This window comes from Chiroxiphia lanceolata, chromosome 6 (assembly GCF_009829145.1).
Source record: "Chiroxiphia lanceolata isolate bChiLan1 chromosome 6, bChiLan1.pri, whole genome shotgun sequence".
NCBI lineage: Eukaryota > Metazoa > Chordata > Aves > Passeriformes > Pipridae > Chiroxiphia > Chiroxiphia lanceolata.
This window is the reverse complement of record NC_045642.1, coordinates 42,616,259-42,640,019: the sequence shown is the minus strand read 5'-3', so window position 1 is coordinate 42,640,019 and position 23,761 is coordinate 42,616,259. Positions and strand designations below refer to the sequence as shown.

The following is a 23,761-nucleotide window of genomic DNA, read 5'->3' as shown; positions in this document are numbered from 1 at the left end:
ACTCTTCCCTGATTCAGCTGCACAGGGAGAATATTGTTCTTTGGCTGCTGAAGTCTTGTCATTGCCTTTAGTGGTGTTTGATTATCAACAGCAGTTTTCAGCTTAGGAGAGCCATTGTTAGACAGGTGGTATTGGATACACAATGGAGTCTCTGTAGTAATACATACACACACATGTAATTATTGTTTAAGGAGTATCTGCCACCATCCTGCCTTGCATTGATAGGAACCCTGACTGCCAAGTAAAAGAAGCAAGGTTCACACCTGCTCCTTTTTGTGAAGGCTACAAGAAAATTGTACAGATACCATCATTTAGGAATCAGCAAGCAAATTATCCCTCTCTGGAAACGGACATATGGCTTGGGCTCTAGAAATGGTGAAGGTCTGGAGCACAAGCCCTATGAGGAACAGCTAAGGGAGCTGTGGTTGTTCAGCATGCAGAAGAGGAAGCTCAGGGGAGACCTTATTGCTCTCTACAACTACCTGAAAGGAGACTGTAGCCAGTTGGGGGTCAGCCTCTTCTCCCAGGCAACCAGTGACAGGAAGAGAGGACATAATGTTAAGCTGCACCAGAGGAGGTTCAAATCGGACATTAGGAGGAATTTCTTCACAGACAGGGTGACAAGATATTGCAATGGGCTGCCCAGGGAGGTGGTGGAGTCACTGTCCCTGGAAGTCTTTTAAGGAAAGACCGGACCTGGTGCTTAGTGCCATGGTCTAGTTGAGAGGATGATGTTCGGTCATAGGATAGACACGATGATCTCAGAGGTCTTTTCCAACATAACTGATTCTGTAATGGGTATAATTTGATACAAAGGCAAGGAGCTGGCCCGGCTTCGGAGGGCCAAAAGCCAGCCCTCCTCCCCCGACCGCCTCCTTGCTTGCCAGGACTGCCACCGGCACCGCCGTGAGCGAGGATGGCCTTGGCCTTGCTCCCGCCCCGGGGCCCGGGCGCTCCCACCAGCGGCTGAGAAGGCGCGGGCAGGGCGGGCCTGCCGAGCCCCTGTGCAGCTGTGGGGCCGGGGCGGGGATGACCGGGGCCGCCCCCGTTGCCCCGCGGCGCCTTAATAGCGGCCCCGGCGACCCCCGCGCTGCCCGCCGCGATGCTGCCCGCCCACCGCCGAGGCCGCCCGGGGCCCGCGGGCCGCGCCCTGCGGGGCGGCCTCGCCTTCTACGTGCTGTGGGCTCTGCGGGAGCCGCCGCGGCGCCTCGGCAGGTACGGCCCGGCTGCGGGGTCTGCGCGGCAGCGGTGGGGCCAACGCGGCCCAGTCCCTGCCAGGGTTGGGCTCCCCCGAGGCCGGGGGCACCCGCACGCCTGGCCTTGGTCCTGGTCTCTGGAGCCACTGCCCGCACGGCTGCACTGCCCCAGCTCGTGGCGGCGCTCCCTGCCCAGTCTACCTGTTATTTTCATCATCACACCCTTGCATAGTTTCATCTTCAAATGACACAAGCCCTCTCCTTTCACCGTTTCCTGGCATGTGTGATTTTAGGCCTGTTAATGTATTTTTATTATTTTTTTTTAACATTCATTTTGCTCCTTGATGATTATATGTGGTGTTTTTCTTTCCTCGCAGCCAGTCCAGCAAGATGGGTTTCCAGGCTTGGCTGCCCCTGCCTTTGCCAAAGCAGCTGGTGGTGTTCAGCCTGGGAGACTGGAGCTGTTACTCTCCAGACACGAGCATCGCAGTGGAAGTGCTGGTGTCCCCAGGCGTCGCACCACAGCGCATTGGCACGCTGGAGCCCACACGCAGGTTATGGCAGGAGCTGCTAGGATGTCAGGAAGGGCATACTGGAAAAGCTTTCTGATCTCTGGTGCTGCCTGCTTCTACTGGTGTAGTCCCAAAGCTGTTCAGGCCTGCTGGTCCTCCACCGTAGTATTTCTCTCTAATGATGCTTTCAGCTTCCTTTTGGCTGCTTTCAGGGCTGGATCTTTTTTGGCTTTGGGCTCTTACTGTCTAGGGTAGGAGCAGGAATTATGCCCTGGTCAGTGTCAGTTGTGGTCTGAAAACCCATGGCGGTCCCTTGGGCAGGTCTCTGGTGTGGGAAGATGACTGGAGAATGGATATTTTCATGGCCTCATTGAAAGAGATGGACAAAGGCAACCCTGTGAGGCTTGTCCTGACTGTCAATGGACAGGTAAAACAACTGACATTCTCCTCTCCTTCTGCCTGGGATCCCAAATGTTATAGTTTTTGAGCCACAGAATTTCCTCTCCTATCCTCTCCTTTTCCTTTTCTTTGCTACTCCAAGGTAGAGCTGACAAATGTGGATCTGAGCGCAAGCCCTCTGTGATGCTCCAGGTGTACCCTCTAAACACAGCTTTGTCAGAACACCTATGCTGCAGGAAGACTGGCAGCAGAGAGCAGTTCACTTCCAGTTCCACTCTCTTCTGAGTCTTACAGAGTTGTTTTACCTTGTACTGAAGCCCTTGGATTTAACATATTGCAGTGCCTGGCTTTCCTTTTCCTTGTTTATTCTGTTGGTGCGGGAGATGAAATGTGGGCTATACCACTGCAGGGAATCTGTCCCTTGCAAGACATCTTTTTGCCCACCCTTTGTGGCTGGGGGCTGGCACAGTTGCTATGTCCTTTTATTTTGTCACTTTTTCTGCCACAGCTGCTCCGAGGGGTCTCCAGCAGTACACCTGCCCACCCCTTCCTTGTCCCAGAGACTACTCACTCACCAGTGTTTCCAGCAGATGATAGACCTGTTGGCCAGGATCTGGAGGATCCTATTGAGGTATGTGTATCCTGGAACCTTCCTCTTGTTATTTCACCCTCTCCTTAGTAACTTTCCCCCTCGCCAGTGGCCATTCACTTGATGTCTAGCAGAGACATTTGTTGCCACTCTTTTGATTAGACATTGCTAAGAAAGTTTTGGAGCCAAAGATTTTCTTGTGCTAGAGAAAGATGTATTCTTCGTTGAAATGCCTTTGGAAAGGTTGAATTTAACGGTGCTTGGTGGGATGATTGTACAAACTGTTTACTACTGGCACAGAGGGCCTTTTTGCCCTTCCAGTTGCCTTGTTCAGCTGTGCCCAGCAGCCAGAAGTGGACTGCAGCAGACAGCAGCAGTTAGCTGCATTGCTCAGCATCTCTTTGGCAGCTGATACTGTTGGCATGCTGGCCCTTAGGACTCAATGGGAAGATGAGCCTGAAAACAAGCACCATGTGAAACTAATCTCTGGCCCAGTAACAGACAATTCACAGTAGCCTCAGGTCTTCAGAGCTGATTTCATTGGGACTCTTGTCACAGGTTAAGAGCCAGAGCTCAGAGGTGGCTGCTAGAGGATCCAGGCCTGGGAGGAAGGATGTCCATGCACCACTGAGGGCCCTGGTAGTACCCTATGCCCTGAAGCCACCATCTGGCAAGGTGAAATCCAATGAGACCTGGAGGAATAGTCCTGTCCAAGGACCACCAAGAGTCCACTCCAAGAAGCCCAGGAAAGTTTTATTTGAACCCACAGCATCTGAGAGAGGTCTTGATGAAGAAGGTAATTCTGGTAGCTTCCAGCTTTATTTTACAGGTCTTGTCTGAATGATCAGTCAATGCTGCTGGGCTGCAACTTCCCACTCCATTTCTCTTTATACCTCCAAGGCATGAGGAGCTTGTCTGTGTTGGCTTGCAAATGCTGAAAATGCTTTTTATTCCTGGATCAACTGCTTGATGAATTTTTGCCTGTCAGGAAAAGGCCAGAAATAAAACATGGGATATTCCTAGCATCAGCACTTTGTACCATGACACAATATGCCTATCGCTTCATACAAGTAAAAAAGTTTTATAAATGAAGGCGAATATCATTAGCCTTGTGTTACAAAAGAGTAAATTGAGGCACAGGAAAGTTACCTGATATGACATCCTGTAACATCTCCATTAGTCTGTTTGTTCCCCTACTAACAGCATGCCACTTGGTCCATAGAAGACATTGCTTATTACTACAGTATAGAGAATATGAAAAGGAATATATATATAATTAGCATAAGTGTACTGACTTTTCCGTAGTGAGCAGGTAACTGCCAAAGGATTTGGAAAAAAACCCTTAGGCTTCTGGAGTGTGAATTCCAAGTCAGCTCTAGGGTGTGACCAAGTTTACATGTAAAAATTGGACAATTACTCAGTGGTACCTGTGTGAAATGACTTACTGGGACTTGGCTTGCTTCTCACAAAAGCAAATATAGCTCCATCCTTATGCTGCAGGCAGTATGAGAAGGGGGAAATGAGTTTCCATCAGAGGGATAAAATGCAATGGTGACAGCATGATGGCAGTTGAAGGAAGTGTGCCCTACTGTTACCTGTTTTGGGGATTTCTTCTGATGAGACTTTCTTCATGATTCTTGATTTTGCACATTGTTGCAGTGAGGTAGTTTTGTGCTGGGGGTTGGAGAAAGGAAGATCAAAGGGCTCTTGAACTGTGAAGATTTTATGATATGTCTACTGTCTGCTTTCTTTATGAGGCCATCTCTGTGTTCCCTCTGCAGATCTGGCTGTGAAGGAGTTGCAAGGTGAGGATTTGGTTCCTGTTGCAGCTTGTCTCAGTCACTCGGTGATGCTAGTCCTTCCCTTTAACGTCAAAAGCCTCTCATGCTTTGCCCTGTATCTCCCCAGTGATCAAGGGCAATAAGTACATTGTGTGTATATACTGTTCCTCTCTGTGCAGCTGCCATCAGTATAGGTGCTTCCAGTACTGTCAGGCTCTCCAATATGCTTCTGTAGCCCCTCTGAATCTCAGGAACACCTCTGGGTGCATAGCCCTTTGAGGAAAAGGGTAAGATGTGGAATAGACTTTGATTTAGCTTGCTCAGCCAACTGCAGGAGCCTGGGAGAGCAAAGGAGGACGAACAGAGCAGGACGAGGAATATCTCTGGAAGCAGCTCCAGGCTTCTGATTGTTCTATCTTGGGCACTAACAAGCTGTCCCTGGGTAGCCTTCCATCGCTAGGAGTAACACAAAGGATAGCACAACTGGGATATCACTTCTGGGGATGGATAATCAATGGACATCCAAGCCTGTCTGAAGTGGAAGCCTTGTATGCATCCTACATCCAGCTACTCTGCTCACAACGTCTCTCTTAGTACAGCAGTTATTCCCCTGAGCCAACTGAAAAGGTTCCTCAGGGAGCTATGTCTTTTGCCATTGCAGATGAAGGGACTGGGGCCCTTGCCTTCCCACTTCTTCCCTCTAAGCATTCAGCTGTCTTGTTCTCTCCAGCAGGGAAGGCAGCTGAGGGTGTCTTATGTCACTCTGCTCACAGCCCTGTGCTCTCCTCTCCTCAGGCAGTCCCAGCCCTCGGTGGTGCCATGCCATGTGCCTCAGTGACCTGGGGACAGCTGTTCTGATTGGTGGAGAAGGTGTCGATCAGCAGTCCTGCAAGGATGTGCTCTGGAAGCTGGAAATTGGTGGGGACTTGAGGGCTGTCAAAGTCAATGAGGGCAGTGGGGCTCAAGGACAACTCATGAAAATGGGAGGGGGCACTTGGGGGTCTGTGCATATGGAGGGGACAGCAAAGGTGTTACATCTTCTAGTGTGGTCACCAGGCTGAGCTGACAGCATGGAGTGCCATGTGAGGCTCTGGGGTTGTATGTGAGAGACCTCTAGGAGCTAAGGTATAAGTTCCAGAAAGAGTTAGGGGAATTTTAAAGGGTAAAAGCAGTTTGCAGTCTGTGCGTGGTAACTAGTGAAGTTGAGATACGACTCCAGTGCGTTGTGTCTTTCTGCACCTCACTGGTCCTCTCTTTCACCTTGCTATTCCCCTTCATTCCTTATACAGGAGGAATTCTGTAAGAGTTCCCTCTAGCCCTGAATCAAAGGAGAGGAGGAGACAAAGGGAGCAAAGGTTTTGAGTAAAGATTTTAGAGCATATTTTTAAAATCTAGATAAATCAAGAGCATCACTGAACTCCCACACCATCTCTCTGATGTTGCTCCCACAGACAGCGATTTGTGGCTTCCAGTGGGTTTCCAGCTACAAAACACCATGCCATCATGCTTGCATGGTCACACAGCTACCTATGACCCTGACACCAAGCGTATCTACATCTTTGGGGGCATAAGGGAGGACAAAGACTACAGCAGCATTTACATTCTGGACACGGTCACCTGGAAATGGCTCCTCGTGGCTGTGAGTACTGCATCTCTTCCCAGACAAAAGCACGGGAAGGGTGGCAGGTTCTGCCTGAATGTGGCAATCAATGTGCCTGTGTCCTTATTCCAGTAGCCTTGGTCCACTGTTGTTGCAGGTTATCTGAGATGCTTAGTTGGGTTTGACAGATAAAAGAAGGCTATGTTGAAAAGCCGCAAGCTTGACAGAAATCAGGAGCTGTGCCTACAATGAGTGAAGCAAGGTGAAAAAATGGTTCTTGCAGGGAGCTGTGTCTGGCCAGGCTCACGGGTGGGAGGTACAAGCAGTAGAGGGAAATGGCCTCTCGTTTTATATGGTGCCATTGAGAGCAGCACCAGATGCTGAGGTGAAGAGCTGGTCTTCTCAAACCAGGGACTGCTCTGAGCACAGCAGAACTCTGAGAAGAACCTGTTGGCAAGGGACTATCTGTCCTTTTCTGGGCTAAGGTACAAGATGGCTTTTACAGAGTAAGCCTGGATGAGATCTTTCTGTTCCATGTCATCTTCTGAGGAAGGTGGTGTGGGAGATTGACTTGCTTCTCTTATCAGAGCATTCTGGTGGTGCAGAGTATGCAAAGAATGTACTGTCTACTTGTGCAGCAAAGATCTGGCTGGGGAGCCAACAAAGTGGAAGCTGAGACTTGTCAAACTCACTGCATGATGTGGGCCCCTTTCCTATGGGTCATGCAGCAGATAATGTGCTTCTTGTAATAAGCATATGTTGAACTTTTTCCAGGCTAAAGGGAGGATACCAGTGCTTACCTACCACAGTGCAACTATCTACCAAAAGGAGCTCTTTGTTTTTGGAGGAACTTTCCCCAAAAAGGCATCACTGGCAGTTGGACCCTGCAGCAATGTACTCTATGTCTTCAATCCAGAGCATGAAATTTGGTATCAGCCCATCTCAGAAGGGGAGAAGCCTCTGCCTAGGTTTGGGTGAGAGTGCTCTAATTCTAGCCCTCAGAAAAAGAGCAGGAAACCTCTGCTCACTTTTCCTCCCCCATCAGTGTTATTCCCTAAATATTAGGTGATTGTTCTCCATCATTTAGTCCTTAAAATAGGGCTATGTTTTGAGCAATGTGACTCTCAGTACCATCTGTCATAAATCCTGATGAGATTTTGTCCTTGGGCTGCAGTGGCTATGGGTAGAGGCAAGTGTAGACTGAAGCTATGGCACCTCAATAGAAGAAGCCAAGGCTAAAATGGAAGTTTTGGGAACTTGCTAAATATGTTTTATTCACTTGCTTCCCCTCTGCCCAGGCATTCAGCTACTCTACTGAAAAACAAGCTGCTGATTTTTGGGGGTCGGAGGACTTCTCTTTACCTCAGTGACATGCACATTCTGGATCTGGGTAAGAAAGTCTTGGCTGCCTTGGGAAGGTCTGTCCTAAGACAGGGACTGGGGGGGTGAGGCATGCTCAGTAGGAAGGTAGCAATAACAGTATAAAAACTCCTGACTAGACAATGGAGATGGAAGAACTATGGTGTTAAAAAAAAGAAGGGGGGAAAAAACCCACAACAACACCCCCCCCCCCTGCAAACAACAACAAACCAAAAAAACCTCCCACCAAAACAAACCCCCACCTTTCTGGGGTAATAGAGGAGGGAGTAGAGAAAAACAAGACTGCTTTTTTTGAAGCAGCTGGGTAATAGAGAAAGCAGGTTGCTGATGTGGCAAAGCATTGAAGTTTTTGTCTAGTTATGAGGCTGAGCTTTTTGGACATTTCACCTGCCTTTTCCCTGGCTGTCAGGTTTCATGGAGTACACACCAGTCCCCCTACTCGCAGGACAGCCTTCTGCACGTTGGTAAGATCCTATTGCAGACCAGAATCTATCTTCTTACTCTGTCCTTTCTCCTTGAAGCCAGGTTTAAACAGTGCTGGTGATCAGACTCAGTTGCATATCTCTGTCCCAGTAGTCAAAATACAGTGGCTCCTCTGCTGTGGGACTAGGAATTCCTATCCTTGTTGGTGCCCCTATGGTGCTGGGGTGTACAGACCCCTTAGTCTCCCTGGAAATTTGCCTTTCAGGCTAGGGTAACCTTTCTGCTGTGTGCTAGTGCACTGTATTGTTTGGTCTCCTCAGTACTTGGAGAGGTATCGTGGCACACAGAGAGGAAGAACCTCCTGTACCAGGACTATGCTGGACCTAATGGGACACAATTGCCCATTAGAACAATTTCCTAAATCAGGGCAAAGCCCGTCTAGCCTGCTATCTCCGCCCACTAGAGCAAAACACAGGACTTTTGATAGGTCCTTCTGAAAGAATGAGGTGTTCTTCAGGCCTGATCATGGCCTGATCTGCAGAGGCAGCTCTTTTAGGGTTATTCAGCAAGTCAGGGTAGAAGAGAAGCAGAATTTAACTTTCTTTCTGCAGCTTAAGCCCCCAGCCTTCTACTGAAGTCTGCCCATCTCTGCCCATTGCTCTGACTGAGGCTACCCCTGCAGGTGCTGCTGTAGTCACCTTTGCTTTGCTTTGGTTGCAGTTTCCATGCAGCTCTGGCTGTGTCAGACCAGAAGGTTCTGATCAGTGGAGGCTGCAATGCCATGGGAGCCCTGCATGATGCCTTTGTCTTCCACCTAGGTAAGTGACTCTCCTGCCCTGTTTCCATAGCTGAAGGTGACTGTGGGGCTGCAGTGGCATTTCAGAACACCTAGTCTGGTCCATTTGTTTCATCCCTTGCACTAGGAGTGGGTTTGTCAGTACTGATAGCCCCTTTCTACTTCAGATACTCTTTCATGGAGCACAGTGATCCACCATGACCTCTGTTCTGTGCCTCGAGCTGGCCACACATTGCTTGACCTGACTCCCACCCACCTGATAGATGTGGACAAGGAGAAGACAGAGGAGCACAGCCTGCACACGGTGTTGGTCTTTGGGGGCTCCAACTGTGCAGGAACCTTCTACAACAGCACAGTCAAGATCAAGCTGGACCTAGGATAATGCAGAATACTCAGAATGAGCCTGACAGCAAGGGCTTTTCACCAGCCTAAATGCAGACATGGATGGCAATAAATGAGCCCAAGCAATGTTGTGGTCCAAGTATCTGTATGTAGGTGAATGCCACATTGGCACAAGAGACTGGAGGTTTGTAACATCTTTCGGAAGGCTGTAGGTATTGTTATCTTAGGGTAGCTGATATACAGTATCAGACTGGCAGAAATTCCATCCCCTATGGATGTCTTGGTACTTGGGCTCAAGTGCCAAAACATTCAGTGAGATCTGATCTAAGCCTCCACAGGAACACAGACACAAAGATCTGGTTTTCCCTTCTTGCCCTACAGGTTTTTGGGCTGGAGTTCCTGGAGTGCTTTCAACTCTGAAGGTGACTGAGGTGTTTTGTTTCATTTGGGATGAGTGGAATGGGATTTACTCCTGCCACTTGGAAAGTCCTCATAGTGAAAGTATGATTCTGGTTTTGAGGGAACCTGAATGGGATTCCCTTAGGAAATAGTCTGCAGCTGAAAACTAGGAAAACACCTGGAACAGTGTTTGAGGGAAAAGGAATGTAATTTTCAGTGTATGGGAGAAAGTTGTTTGTGCCTTGCTGACTATGGCACAATCATTTAGTGTTGCTCTAGACAGACCTTTATGATAAATTCTGTGTGACTGCTGCTACATAAGGAATAGGTACAAGTCCTCTGTCCCAGGTAGTAATTCTCTTATTTGCAAGGGGTGGCAGAGTTGCTGACTTAGCTCTTTCAAGATCCATGAGACCAAACAAAGGTTAGAATTAAGCTGTCTTCCCTCAGAGACTAACTCTTACTGTTTATATCCATGGCACTGATGACTATGCCATAGGTCTGAGGCAGCTCCAAGGACAAGCACAGTGTATACACTGATTCCTTGATGCTCTTTCTGTAGATGGTAGAAAGAAGCTGCACCCATGGGGAGTCCAGAATTGGCTCAATGCCTCACAGTTGTTTGTGGCCAAGTTCCCCAACCCAAAGCCATACAAAGGGAACTTATGATAATTACGGATGCTTCTGCTTTAATCTGCTTCATGGAGATAGATTAGATAGAACAAACTAGTAGCTGTAAGCATTCCAGCACAGGCATACTCCTCTTAGTTATCCAGGCTCCTTGGAGGTCCTCTCCTTCTTCCCACCCAGATGAATGGGAGACAATAGTACTAGGGCTTCCCGCTGGCACTGAAGTCCTACTCAGACTGTAGGTGTTGTCTTCTTTGTCACTCCAGCTGACTAGATTTAATGAGTAGAAGGGCTTCAAGCTCGCAGCTCTGCAGGAGTATCTGGCTGCTGGCATGGATGGCTTACTTTGAAGGCCTCTAACTCCAAGAGAGCTTTATTTATTCTGGTTATTGTGGGATATGGACCCATGTCCACTTTGAATCTGCAAAAGGAAAAGAACTGATGAAGTACTAAGAGTTGGACAGCCAGTACAGCAGTGAGCAGGAGAACAGAGCAGTATGCTATGCCTGCCCAGTATGGGAGAATCTCACAGTCATTTACAATAACAAAAAAATATTTGTCCTCGTAGGTTTAAAATGCTAGAAAGGTTAATTAGTTCCTGGAGAGGCTGTGAAGTCTCCTTCTCTAGAGATAGTCAAAACCTACCTGGATGCAATCTTGTGCCACTTGCTCTAGGTGAACTTGCTTTAGCAGGTGAGTTGTTGGACTAGATGACCTCCAGAATTCCCTTCCAACCTCACCGATTCTGTGATTCTGTGATCTTTACCAGGCTTTTATATAATGTGCAGCACAGGTAAGGAGGCACTCTGCTTTTCCTGGGAATCATGCAGCCATTACTTGTATGTGTTTAATGCTTTAAATAAATATAGATGAATCTTTTCCTCCTCTGTGCTGTCTAAATATAAGGCAAACAGGGAGAGAGAACGTGGAGTGTGGGCAACCTGAGCTTTTCTAAGGTCATAGATCAGGTTTCCCCCCAGGATCCTCTGAGAAGAGAGCACTGCTCCTTATTTCTAAGAGCTTCAAAAAGAGACAATATTTATTACATAGGATAATTCATGGAGAGAAGAACCAAAACTGGATAGGGCAGGCAGAATGGATACTTTCTAACAGACAAAAGGAGCAGCAGAAGGCAAGGTTTGACAGCCCAGCACAAAGAGTAGGTGCCTTTGAAGAACGCCTCAAATTTATCCTTAATTACCTTTCAGCATTGGCAACTTGAGGCACCAAGCACAGATCAGCCATGGAAACCTACAAATGTAGCAGAAAAAAGGGGTTACAGTAACTCAGAGCCTGTTCCATCACACTTCACAGTGGTGGCAGGCTTCAAGAGCAGGATAGACATTATTTTATCAGCCAGTACAGAGGAGTTGTCATGGCAATCTAATTATTTAATCCAGCATTAAATAATGCAACAACAGTACAAGGAAAAGAACTTCATAGCAGTCACTAGTAGAAGAAGCCATCAGCCTTTAGGGGTTTTTGGTGGTTTTTGTTTGTTTGTTTGTTTTTGTTTGTTTGTTTGTTTTAATTACCAGCCGATCATGCTAGCCTGAAGGACACTGCTTCTATGGCAACTGCCTCTGAGCAAACAGGTCTGCTGGCAAGCTGCAGAGGGACGTGATGGAGGGAGAGTGGCATTTGCACGGCTGGGAAAAGATGAGTAAATATATCTTGTTTGCACTGCAGGAGTATCAAGCAGCTCCTGCCAATGTCAAGACTTGATATGTGATAGGGCCTCTGCACACAGGCTCAGAGACTTGCAACCTGAAAAGAAGACTCAAGGACAAGACTGCCTGCTGCTTACCTGCAGAGGCAGCTTCCCCCACCCCACTTCTCAGGTCACAAGGTCCTGGGTCCTTCTCAGAGAATACATTATTCTCCAAGATTAGATCTCCTAAGTAGCCTTTGCCCTCCAAGGGCTCCATAAGGCTGCTACTAGACAATTCTCTGCATCACAGGATATTGCAGGAGCCTTCCTTTTTCCCTCAGCTTTTATAGGAAAGATCCATTTGCCTGCCAAGCAGAACTACTAAATGGAAGAAGCCTGAGCTGCCTCTAGTTTGGTAAGGGTCAGAACAACTTGTATGTGAGCTCTGTGAAATCTGTCAATGTCAAAACTGGAGAATCAGAGCAGAAAAATACAAGTTGCTTAAAGATTTCACAGAACAGAGGTAAGAACTGAACCCATGTTTCTTAAGCCAAGATTTGCCCCTGTAAATACACTTTTAACTGCAGATCTCTTAAAGATGAAATATATATCATCTGTTTCCACATTGTCTACTAACAGCCTGATCCTAGATACAGCTGCAGAATCTGGCCATCAGCAGGTTATAGGCAGGGACAAGTAAATATCTCCATAACTCTTTGTCACTCAGTAATGGCCTAAGTAGGATCCATGCAGCTGTTTTTTCTTATGGTGAAGGCACTGCATGTAACTTCAGGCACAGGATGGGGTTGTGCTCTGTCTCCTCAACTAATTTTCTTTCCTATTTTAGGGAAGATACTGGCATTTTCAATTCTGTAATGGTACACAACACTCTCTCAGATACTTACTTCATCCCCCACACAGTAGCGTCCAGCAGTGTGCTGTAGAATCTGCTCCAGTGCTGTCAAGAGAGGTGGTACACTGGAGTGAGGCATTGGAAATTCACTTGAAGAGGACACCAAAGACATTTTAGACTGATAATTATGAACGAGGGCATTTTGACCATGAACAGAGTATGAAAAAGGATCAATTTGGGACAGAAACTAGAAGGAACAGGAATCTTACAACAGCTTAGTTATGGGAGTCTTTAGGGTCCTTCAGGTTTTTTGGACCCAGGGTGATTTCAGTTGCTTCAGACAAGGCAGCTGAAATACTAAGAGGATAATGTAGAAATATGTGAAAGGAGAGGGGAGAAATGCAAAGGTTCAGTCAGTCTGTGTCTGTCCAGAAGTGAAGATGGGCCTGTCATTGCAGCACATGGGGGAAATGGTTTTGAAGAAACAAAAAGCACCTTACCTCTAAAGAGGTAAAAAAATACTCTGCTACTTGCTAGATATTGTCGGAGTTTGCCATCAGATATCTGTTGTCTGATTACAAAAGCAAATACATATCTATATATATGTATAGATAGATAGATAGATAGAACTTTAAAGCAAAAGGCACTAGTTTGGGAGCAGCTGGATGGAAAGAATTGCTGTGAGCCCTCATGCTTCAGAGTGAATCAACTGCTGCAGTGTGCAGGATGGCCCCAGACTTCCCTTCTTCCATGTGCAGCAGTGGTAGTGCCCTATGGGCAGCATCTTTCCTCTGAGACCCTGGAAAACTACCAGTCCTGGGCAAGGGACTCTGGGCAGGAAGAGCACTGTCTCTGTGGCAGGGCAGGACCACAGCACACCAACCTAGAAGCTTCTGTTGTTCTGCTTGAAAAATCAAGTAGGATGCCAGTGGTGCAGCAGTTTGTAAGGTCAGTCAAAATGCTGATAATTTTAGATGTGGGATGTACCTTGAAAGCCAGACGCAATACAATTCTGAGCCCATTCCATTTTTCTTTCCCCTATTTGTTTCAGGATACCCAGGTTCTGCAAAGGCAAAGCAACCTCTAGGTTAGATGACTGCTGCTGGATGGATCTTGCCCACTGTGTCATCTGGGGGAGGAGAGGGAAGAGTTGCCAAGCCTGAACCCCTAGCCTGAGTTCAGTGGATTGGGTCAGCCCTGACCTCACCGTCATTGAATCATGCACCTCGCTGTATCTTTTTCTTGGCACTGTCCTTCCGTAACAGATCCCAGGGAATCCCTTTGCCTCTGCCTTTGGATTGCTCAGTTCTCTTCTTCTTCTAATGTCCTAGACCCAGCAGTAAAACCACATGGGTTCAGCTGTTTCTGGAAAGAGCCCTGGGGTGTTATAGGATTTTCTGTGTTGGAAATACTGTACTGTTGTTGCCACTGGCAGATCAGGCACGGGCTAAGCACAGATATCATCTGCTAACTCAGAAGTCTGAAGTTCTGCCACCTTGTTGGCTGGCAACAATTTAAACAGACTGAGAATTTCAGAGATGGAAATCCTTTCTGATTTTTTCATTTGCATAGATCTGACAAGGCAGTACCTGGAGTGGTTGAATGCCTGAGGCAATGTGATCAGCAATCATTCTGACTTGGGCTCTCTTCTTTGGATCTTGGGGCAGGAGTCTGGGGTTAGGCCGTGTCTCTTCGAGGTAATGAATTACAGCTAGCTGTAGTGAACAAAGAGATAATGGGAGGTTATTGGAGAGCCAAGGAAAAGTTCACCTGAACACCTGGAAAGAGGAGCTGATCCAAGAGGATACAACAGTTTTTGAATGAAATTTGTAACCAGCACAGGGAACAGAATATCCCCTCTGATGTCTGCTTGTGACCTGTTGTCATTTAGTCTAGCTGTAATTTCCGGTAAATCCTGGCACAGCCATCTAAGTCAGACTACAAATTGCTCAGTGAAAGGTAGAGTTATGAACCAAACCGTAACTGAACTCAAATCCTTGACAGCAGCTTCCCAGCAAAGACTATGTGCTACTTCTGTTCCCAAGTGGGATTGTTTATCATAAATGCCATCTCTTTTTCAATGCGCAGATGAGAGCTTTGGGGGAAAAGATAAGGCAAAGCCATCCCCTCCACATGGGGCAGCAGGCAGGAGTGAATGGTTAACAGGGATGGGGCTGGTAACTCACCGACTGAGAAAGGGTGATGCCATCAATTTTCAAGACTGGAACTTGCTTCATTGGATTCAGTGCCTTGAATTCAGTGGAAAACTGTGGAAACAAACCTGAACTTACTTTACAGCAATAAGAAATCCTTTTTCTTTTTTCTTGCCCTAGAACTCAGTTACTAAACATTTTTTTACCTGTTTTTTCTCTCTACGGCAATATTAATATTTTCAGTAAGTTATGCTGTACTATTAGCCTCTCTGGGGCTCAGGGATAACTGCATCCAGGGCCAGACTGCCTTATCGCTTGATAAGCCATCACTGCAATGCCCAGGATGGGTGGTCCTGCATCAGTGTTGGCATTACTGTTCTAGTTCTCCAACTCCACCATAGCCCATACTGGCACACTGAGCTGGTGGTATTACTAGGGCACAACTCCCTCCTACGGACCCCCAAGCAAGTTCTCAGTGAAGAGTTCTTCTACCAACCCACCCCTTCCTTTGGCAGGCCCTTTGCAGCCTCCTGCAATATCATTTAGCATCTTTTGGACACATGCACCCTGACACACCACACACCGCTTTCTGGTGCTAACTGAATGAGGTTGTGTCTGTGTTTAAAGTGCAGTGCAGCTTCTCAGAAGTCTATGCACCAGATATGTTCAGTCATATCGTAAGCAAGAGCAAAAGATCGTCAGCATTCTGAATTCAGTCACAGATGTTTAAGAGAGGAAAAAGCCTCTATCTAATCCCAAGCCTCCTCAGGATCCCCAAGTTCAGTACCCTTGCAGACAGCAATGGTATCTCTATCCTTACCTGCTGTCCTCCATCCTTCACGAGGTTCACTGGCACCAGGTCATAGGAAATCCCTTTCAGAGCCAGTGCTAGGGAGAGCAGAGTGTACAGCTTCAGACAGGTAGAGTGGGGACTATTTCACTGGTAATGGATTCAGGGAAATGTTACTGTGGAAGGCGCAAAGGAGAAAGCCAGATCCACAACTTCGTGGGTGAAAAGGCTAGAAGGCTTTATTGAAGAGGAACTGAACTGAACAGGCAAGGATTGTAAGCAAAAAAGCTCCAACATAAAATGGCTTCCGCCTTATATACGGTAGGGTAGGGAAGGTTCTGGAACAAAAGGTGGAGTTAAGGTGGGGCGTGTAAATTATGACTATAAAGGAAAACATAACCATACATGGTAATAGCACCGAAATCAACCAGTAAGAACACAGGTTTTACATACATCACAAATAAGGCATAATACATGAAAAGATAATATAATACATTATAAACAAGACACAAATTCACAATTTCCCAATCCCACATATCTTCCTTTTTGTTTTTTAATAAAGATAGAACTGATTATATAAATTATTTGTAATTTAGAGGGATTTCAGCAATAAAGAGCTTCAAGCTAAACATGGGATAAAATGTTAATTTGTAATAAGGAAGGAGATAAAAGAATTTTTGTTGAACTTTTAAGAGAGAATAAGTAACTTTGAAATAGATGATATTAATCAAATAATATGTTAAGCTCTATATAAAAATTATAAAAAGAGAAACCTCTAAAATAAAGTTTACCTGAGCTTTTTGGGTAGCTCAACCCAAAGGCATAAGGGTTGCCTTCGCCCCGAGGACCAGCGTCTCCCGCTCTACCCAGCTAAGCTAGTCCTAACCAGGTCACGAGACCGTTCACTTGCTTGTCCACTCCAGCTTACGGTTGTATGGTGGGTAATGCACTGTTGGAGGACTTTTCAGTACCTTGCCTAGCCCTTACCTCACCTCTCTCTCAACTTGGGCTAGGGAACTGTTATGGGGGGGTTCAAGCCCTGAGCCTTCCCCTTGAGCTCTCTGGCCAAAGAATACTTGCCCTGAACTTCTCATTATACTAACCACGAAGTTCAGTACAGTGCAAAACTAAGTTTGTGGAGATTTCCAACTTAATGATAAAGGCACAAAATGTAAATTTGTTAACTTTTAACCTTAGCCCGAGCTTATAAATGGATAAGAAAGAACTTTATCATTTTGAGGTTTTTTCAAGTTTCCACACATTCATTCTCTCACACAACATTCACGGAGGCCTCCTTCATTCACACAAACACACTCTTGCATTCACCTCAAGATGTTATTATTTGTGGAGTTTAACCAACTATAAACATTTGTATAAACTGAAAAATAAACCATATGTTTAAACCATATAATTAGTTTCAGTGTATAAGTTCAAGTATGTACGTAATTATTCCTGTAAGTTGACATTTTTTCTATATTTCAAAGTAAATATATACTTATAATAAAAAAGTAATTAATATATGAAACCAAAAATCGTCAGGAATGAAAAAACATTTTTTGTTATAAAACTATTACTCAGGTGTCATTTATCTTTATTATCTCTATTCCCCCTTTTTTCTTTTTACTGACAAGGTATACATTATCAACTACTACATTAATGTTAAACCTTGTAAAAGTCAGATCCGTGGACTACTTTCAGTTCCGTGGACTATGTTTTTTGTCAGACTTCTTACAAGGGATTTTGATGTGCATGACCTGTTTCTTTTGTGTTTCTTACTTCTTGTATTTTTTGTATGTTGTTTGTTTCAATTGCTGTAGAAACTTGAATAATAAACTTAATAAAGGTGTTAACAATAACATTTCAGTATAAATCAGGTAATCAATTATCAAAATATTAAAACAATATATAAAATTATATAAGAAATATCCATTAAAATGCATGAGAACACAGTCATTCTTAAGGTTAAATGGTTGTTTTCAGTTACGTAACTTGTTCTAGTTGTTACAGAAATTTGTAGGCAGTCCTTGTTTTCTTAAGTTGTTATATTCTTCGTTATGATGTTGTTCTTTTTTCTTTAATAATAAAACTCAATACATATATTAATAATAAAGTAAATCATTATTAAACATAAAAATAACACATGAAGGTACATAAGAAATACTTACTAAAATATATGAGAACATATTCATTTTCAAAATCAAACTAAAAAAGCAGCTGCTACACTCAGACTTCATTCATAAATGTTTTTGTTTGATTCGTTTGTAGAGATTTCCATAATCATCATGATATGACATTTCTTCTACATATAACAGTCCTTGATTGTCGGGGACTGTGCTTGTAATTATAACAATTTGTTCAGTCTTTTGGTTTTTGGGTCTTTGAGATCTTGCGTAAGGGGAACGCTGTGGATTTTTAAAGCTTTTAGAGGGAGAAGGAGCATTTGCCTTTGGAGGAGTTCTCTTGCATGTTCTTCCCTTTTGACAGGCAACTGGTTTGGCAATGTCTTTGGCGGTGTCATCTATGATGGCTTTGAGGATAACAGTGCCATTCTTATAAGAATAAACTTGGACAACTTCAGGCATGTGTGTCACCAGCTCTAGGGTGGACTGGAAGCCTAGGTCTTCGAGGGGCAGTGGTTTGTGGATCATGGTTATGTACTGCTCTTCCAGCTCTGCTGGCGTTAAGCCCTCCTTGGCAGTTATCAGTATGGCTCTCACCTCCTTCTTCAATACTTCTATGAGTTGTGCTTGCTTCACTGTGTCTGTGGATGTTATTGTTTCCTTTGGTTGGAGGTTTGAGTCTTGTATGCCCTGTGTATTGTATGTTGTTGTTACTATACCTTGATTCTTTTCTTTTGTATCAGATTCATTTTTTCCCAGTGCATATGTTTTAAACTCTGACTTGAAGATGGTTGCTATTTCCTGATTATAAAATTCACTACTTTCTACTAGTGAACATACATTAGAAATATAAAACATTTTATCTTCTAACACACTGGTAGATGTATTTTCTGATTCTATAATAGTTTGTTTATCTTCACGATGTTTTACACTTTTTTTGAAGAACTGATGAGAAGAATTGCTGATGGCTAGGTTGGATTCTGCATGCTGCTTATTGGTTTTTATCATAGGGGTTAAAGTAGTAATATGATTTTCATGGACGCTGCTATCTTGGTGGGTGTTTATTTTTAGCAGGCCGGAAGTGCCATGGGTGTTGCCACCTTGACTGATGTTTATGTCAGTCACCCCAGAAGATGATGTCACCGGAGGGTGGCCAAAAATGGGCGTCGTTAGGGTGTTACTAGGGACAGGCGTTGCCATGGTGTTAGGTGATGTTTGTGTAGTTAAAATGCCATCTTGGGAGTTAGCAGGGGTGCCATTTTGCGAAGGGTTACATGCAGTAGTGATCTTAATGCTATTTTGAGAACTAGTGTCAAGCTCGTCATCTTGTGTGTCTGTAAAAAGCCCGCCTTTTCGTGAGGGGCTAAAGATGACTCCATTTTGATTTTTACTTTGTGAGTCATCTGGGAAAGCATTACATGGACTTGGATTTTTATTTTCCATTATTTCAAATTGCGATTCTTGTTTTTCTTCCTGGTTTTTTAGTTGTAATATGTTAAGGATTAATGTCTATATTATCAGAGATTTTGAAGCTTTCTTATCTCCATTATTACTTGCCATCCACAAAATTTTGCCAATTTTGTCCCACTCTTGACAGTTTAATGTTTCTGGGACTGGGTCTATATTTTTACTAATCCATTTCGTCAGCGCTTTTAAGGATTTTTTGATTTGAGAATGTCCATGATTCTTGATTAAATTTTTAGATAATAATATAACTCCGATTCGTCTTTAGAAAGCTGGGATTCCATTTTGATATTAATTTTCTAGGATGAGTAAAAGGGGGTACTTAAGGTAAAAGATAATTTCGTTGTTGCTCACCTCTCCGAGTTAGGTGTTCTGATCTGATTTGCTGTTCAGCTGTGGCGAGTGTTGGAGTTCACAGTCTCGTTGCAGTTTTTCTTCAAGGGGAGCAGGCGAGTTCTCTGAATTTCAGAGACCTTCTAGTTGTGCCCTGTGCTTGAGCGCCATTTGTGGAAGGCACAAAGGAGAAAGCCAGATCCACAACTTCATGGGTGAAAAGGCTAGAAGGCTTTATTGAAGAGGAACTGAACTGAACAGGCAAGGATTGTAAGCAAAAAAGCTCCAACATAAAATGGCTTCCGCCTTATATACGGTAGGGTAGGGAAGGTTCTGGAACAAAAGGTGGAGTTAAGGTGGGGCGTGTAAATTATGACTATAAAGGAAAACAACCATACATGGTAATGCACCGAAAATCAACCAGTAAGAACACAGGTTTTACATACATCACAAATAAGGCATAATACATGAAAAGATAATATAACACACTATAAACAAGACATAAAATTCATGATTTCCCACTCCCAACATGTTACCATCTCCATTTTAAAAAAAGACCACATCCCTCAAGGAGGGTGGTCTGAGTCCACTGAGAAGACAGTGCTCTTGCAAGTGATGGATCAAAGCACTAAAGATCAGCCCTGGCAAAACCACTGCATTTTTCAAAACAAGTTTTGCCACTCTTTGCAGCACAGCCCTTCCTGACTTGTCTTACAGAGGGCAAGGGACCATGTGCTCACCTGCAAAACATTGCTGTCTCAGTACAAGTAGGGGCTGTTCCCAGCCCTGCTTAGCTCTCAAGACCTGGGCATACCAGAGTTTGAGGCAATATCATGAAGGCCTCTTATCTGTTCCCCTCCATCCCACTTGCTCCAGGTAAGCTGTGGTATTCCCTTCCCTCCCCCTGGGAAAATGCCTCACTGTTCCAGTTCACGTTTGCTGACCTCTCACTTAATAAGTGATTGATTGATCGAGTTGGTGAAGGGGAGGATACTGCAATACCACTGAGAGGAAAAAAAAAAAAGAGATCTCAGCACTGAATCTTACCAATTCGCACTCTCCAAGAGCAGGAACTTCGGAAATAGCTATAAAGTATCGGCTGAGAAGAGAAGAACAGATAAAATGGTTATATGCTCGGAACACCAGAGTACTGTAAGGAGAAGAATGCATGAGCAGAAGGTATTTCAGGAACTGTAAGACAGGGAAGAACAATGTTTGGGGAAGAGAGGACTCCTTTCTGAAAGTGGTTATTCCTGATTTGGGCATCACTGTCTTTCATGACAAATACATGAAAAAGACATGATAAAGACTCTAATAATTTAGTTGCACCTGATATTTCCAGCAATGCACAAGTGACCTTAAAATTATTCCCTTTGAAGTTTCCCTCTTTGATGTCCCTATCCGATGTTGGTAACTTCTATACCATCTTAGATTTCTGAAACCAATTCCACTGATTGTGCCAACCACCTGCACTGGATATTTGCATGGCATGAAACAGCTTTTTCAGCCTCACGGGGAAGGGCATGGCCTCTTTCCAAACAAGAAGAGCTTCTGCTGTTTGAGATAAAGGCCATGAGGACAGACAATTCATCTCTACCTGAACTATAGCACCAAGGCACCCTGCCCGAATGCTTCCACCCTGTTCAAGCTCTCACCTTTTCAGATGCCATGGTCAGTGTGTGCAGTCTACTCCAGGAAATAAAAAAAAAACCCTTTGTTTTCCCTTTTAACTCAGCTGGGATGGGGGAAGGCTTTTCTGCTAAAATCAATGAGGAAAGGACTATGCCCCCAAGTCTGTGCCAAGGACACAAAAAGCAGCCAGTCAGATTTCATTCTGAGTCACTGCACTCACCTCCTCCCAGCCCCGATACCAGAACTATTAACCAGATTTAAGCTTGGAAGCACATTTAGGAACTATCCTTATTTCCCTAGCATTTCATCCAGACATAAATAAGATATCTAGAGAGCCTCTCAGGCTGTCAGCAGCTGCCAATGCAGAAATATGTCTCTGGGGAACAGAACAAGGAAAGAAAAGCCACATGCAGAATTTCCATTTCATTAGGGAATGACTGCAAGCTCTGGGAACACTGCAAGCTCTGGGAACAGGGGCTGCCTTTGTGGGGAGGTCCCTTAGGATGCTCCTGGAGCCCTCCTGCTGTCAGTGCCAGCCAGTGCAGAGGGTTTTCTACATTGCAGGACTAGGAGAAGCTGCTATTCTGCTCCCAGATCAACTCTGTGCGAAATACAAAGATTGCTTTTTTGTGTAATGGTCTTTTCTTTCCACACAGGAAAGTGGTACTCATGTAGGTCTCTAAATAAACCTGTAATCATGTCTCTCCTTCCTTCCATAGATCTCATGGCATTCCAGGAATCTCTCTGCATCTCTACTCTCCCAGAATGCATAGAAATTATTCCAGAGACTGGTAGTAAGGCAGAAGAAAGCAGGGATTTGCCCAATGACAGTCTGTCAACAGACAACCAGAGAGACACTGAAGATCCAGTCCTCTTTGTAACCCTGATGCTTCGCTTACAGTTTAGATTGGTTCAAATAAGTTTAAATGAGGTATGCCATTGATTAAATTACTCTAGCCAAATTTACTGGAAAATGGTTTATAAGTGAGGAGGGAAATGATGGCAGTATTGGCAACATTTTAGTGGACAGAGTATTTCCTGATTTTCTTAAATTCTCTGCTTCTGGGATTAGGGTATTAGAAATCTCAGCTATGCTTTTTTTTTTCCCCCCAAATGTCTAGCCTGCTGGGTTGCAGGGAAAGAAACAGAAACTGTGGCTTCAGAAGAGAAACATACAGCATTCATGACATAGTATTTTTAGTTGTTTTTCCTGAGGACCTTGCAAATGATTTTTTGGCTCAGAAATTTATGTCCTTCATCACATCTATTTTGGACTCTGGCCTCTCAGCTGGTAGAGACATTTCTCCTGATCCTCTCTACAGTTCTTTTTTGTTTTTGCAGCCTGTGCTATCATTTGGAATAAAGTGTACTAGCCTAATTGCCTTGCTTTATAATTTCAAGGCTCTTGGGGGATTTCACCAAAAGGAAGGTGGAAAACAACCTGTCATTCAGCTAATAACTGTGTGTCCAGAGGCTGGGGTCTGGACTGGTCTCTTGAGTTCATGCTGCTTTGCTCTCAGCAGCAGGGCAGATCACAGGCAAAAACAATCATCTAAGTAAAGATCAGAGACAGCAGGAGTGTTTTGTCCTCAGTGGACAGGTCCCACAGTGACACTGTATCGTTCTCAGAGGAAAAGCTGAGCACAGGCCAGGGAAGTATCAAAAAAGAAGTGCCTGGGGTACCCCATGGGGTACAAGCCCCATAAGCTGCACATTAGACTGGCTGGAACTGGGATGGTAGAAGGAGAACAGCATTTGCTTGATGTCTACTGAGATTTCTGTTTTGGTTCTGTTTTCATTTCCAGCATCGGTGAGGAAAGTTTGGGCTTAAATACCCATTGAGAGTTAAAGTTTGGGAAATGCATTTCACTGTTGTGGAAGTTGGAAGAAACACCCCAAACTGTGTGTGAGTTCTCAGGTTTCCATGCCTGTCTACTTCAGCATGGTCTGCTCTGGATACCACCTCTTTCTAGGCTATATTCGGGGTGCACTTGGGAAGGAAAAGTCTTTCACCTCTTTCCTGAGACCCATGACAACAAGCAGGCTGCACACATACACTGCTCCTCGGGGGCTGGTGTAGGGAAACCTCGGTATCTGAAAGGCACCCCTTGTATTCTGCTGGGTTCAAATGTAAAGGTACAAGCAGAAACAACAGCTTTGCTCCTAAACTCTCAGTATCTCTGCGGCAGGCCTTGGTGTTAACAGCGCACGTGGATAAACTACGATAAGTAAACACCAATACTGCTTTGAGAAGCATTAGTTTTATTCAGCATAGGGGCAAATTCCTTGCTCTCCACTGAGACAGAGACACCGGGGCAGCAGTCCTCCCGGGAATCGCCATGGCGGCCTTTCCGGGGAGCCAGGGCACCAGAAGCCGATCGCGGCCGCGATCCCTGCCAGCGAACCAAGCCCCAAGCCCCGCTCCCTCCAGCTCTGGCGCCGCCATCGCCCCCGCTCCCCTCCCGCCCGGCGGGGACGCTCCGCTCAGCAGGGAAAGCGCGGAGCCAGAGCCGCGTACCTTGGCGACGGCGCTCATTCCCGTCCCGGCCTCAGCTCAGAGCTCGGCGACAGCCTGGGACTGCATTCCCGGGACTACATCCCCCGGCGTGCCCCACGGATGCCCCGCCCTGCAGTCCGTGCCCAGGATGCGCCGCTCCCGGCGCGGTGCCGCGCGCGGCGGATCCCTGTGGATGCCGCCGCGCCAGAGGGAGCCCCGCC

At 45.4% G+C, this 23,761-nt stretch overlaps 3 protein-coding genes and 1 long non-coding RNA gene across 12 annotated transcripts; 1 reads left to right on the top strand and 3 right to left on the bottom strand.

Annotated features, from left to right (window-relative positions):
- The first annotated feature begins 1,018 nt into the window (after nucleotides 1-1,018).
- On the top strand, nucleotides 1,019-10,179 carry LOC116788480 (protein GLUTELIN PRECURSOR ACCUMULATION 3-like). 5 transcript variants are annotated; one of them, XM_032691356.1, is made up of 13 exons: nucleotides 1,019-1,215; nucleotides 1,574-1,750; nucleotides 2,030-2,135; nucleotides 2,616-2,738; nucleotides 3,255-3,492; nucleotides 4,454-4,501; nucleotides 5,273-5,395; nucleotides 5,929-6,116; nucleotides 6,852-7,051; nucleotides 7,376-7,467; nucleotides 7,867-7,921; nucleotides 8,601-8,698; nucleotides 8,844-10,179. In XM_032691356.1, exons 1-13 carry the CDS (start codon nucleotides 1,103-1,105, stop codon nucleotides 9,056-9,058), a joined length of 1,776 nt encoding a protein of 591 aa, XP_032547247.1. In that variant the 5' UTR covers nucleotides 1,019-1,102; the 3' UTR covers nucleotides 9,059-10,179. The 5 variants fall into 5 exon arrangements, with proteins under 5 accessions (XP_032547247.1, XP_032547245.1, XP_032547244.1 ...); XM_032691354.1 differs by having other exon boundaries at nucleotides 1,574-1,830; nucleotides 4,478-4,501; XM_032691353.1 differs by having other exon boundaries at nucleotides 1,574-1,830.
- On the bottom strand, nucleotides 1,512-5,744 carry LOC116788485. Its single transcript, XR_004357647.1, has 2 exons — nucleotides 4,292-5,744; nucleotides 1,512-3,677 (listed from the first exon to the last, which is right to left on the bottom strand). It is a non-coding gene; the product is annotated as an uncharacterized LOC116788485 (long non-coding RNA).
- GSTZ1 (glutathione S-transferase zeta 1) lies at nucleotides 10,081-23,673 on the bottom strand. Of its 5 annotated transcripts, none has more exons than XM_032691362.1 (9): nucleotides 23,562-23,668; nucleotides 20,459-20,510; nucleotides 15,525-15,592; nucleotides 14,738-14,818; nucleotides 14,141-14,266; nucleotides 13,539-13,680; nucleotides 12,604-12,656; nucleotides 11,249-11,298; nucleotides 10,081-10,468 (listed from the first exon to the last, which is right to left on the bottom strand). In XM_032691362.1, the coding sequence occupies exons 1-9, from the start codon at nucleotides 23,577-23,579 to the stop codon at nucleotides 10,342-10,344; spliced, it is 717 nt and encodes a 238-aa protein (XP_032547253.1). In that variant the 5' UTR covers nucleotides 23,580-23,668; the 3' UTR covers nucleotides 10,081-10,341. The 5 variants fall into 5 exon arrangements, with proteins under 5 accessions (XP_032547253.1, XP_032547255.1, XP_032547256.1 ...); XM_032691364.1 differs by having other exon boundaries at nucleotides 13,539-13,614; nucleotides 23,562-23,663; XM_032691365.1 differs by lacking the exon at nucleotides 23,562-23,668 and adding an exon at nucleotides 21,067-21,202 and having other exon boundaries at nucleotides 13,539-13,614.
- Nucleotides 15,653-19,426, bottom strand: LOC116788482. Its single transcript, XM_032691361.1, has 2 exons — nucleotides 17,484-19,426; nucleotides 15,653-15,670 (listed from the first exon to the last, which is right to left on the bottom strand). The coding sequence occupies exon 1, from the start codon at nucleotides 19,055-19,057 to the stop codon at nucleotides 17,729-17,731; it is 1,329 nt and encodes a 442-aa protein (XP_032547252.1). The 5' UTR covers nucleotides 19,058-19,426; the 3' UTR covers nucleotides 15,653-15,670; nucleotides 17,484-17,728.
- Nucleotides 23,674-23,761: the final 88 nt, after the last annotated feature.

What these genes read in the sequence shown, in the direction of transcription:
- LOC116788480 (XM_032691353.1), top strand. Translation starts at nt 1,030, where the DNA reads ATGACCGGGGCCGCCCCCGTTGCCCCGCGGCGCCTTAATAGCGGCCCC. An exon ending in GAGAGGTCTTGATGAAGAAG is followed by an intron (nt 3,493 to 4,453) that starts GTAATTCTGGTA and finishes TTTCTTTATGAG; the next exon opens with GCCATCTCTGTGTTCCCTCT. An exon ending in GCTCTGGAAGCTGGAAATTG is followed by an intron (nt 5,396 to 5,928) that starts GTGGGGACTTGA and finishes TTGCTCCCACAG; the next exon opens with ACAGCGATTTGTGGCTTCCA.
- LOC116788482 (XM_032691361.1), bottom strand. Translation starts at nt 19,057, where the DNA reads ATGGAAAATAAAAATCCAAGTCCATGTAATGCTTTCCCAGATGACTCA.
- GSTZ1 (XM_032691362.1), bottom strand. An exon ending in CTCTTGGAGAGTGCGAATTG is followed by an intron (nt 15,593 to 20,458) that starts GTAAGATTCAGT and finishes TGCTCTCCCTAG; the next exon opens with CACTGGCTCTGAAAGGGATT. An exon ending in CAAGTTGCCAATGCTGAAAG is followed by an intron (nt 10,469 to 11,248) that starts GTAATTAAGGAT and finishes TTCCTTTTGCAG; the next exon opens with ATTCAAAGTGGACATGGGTC.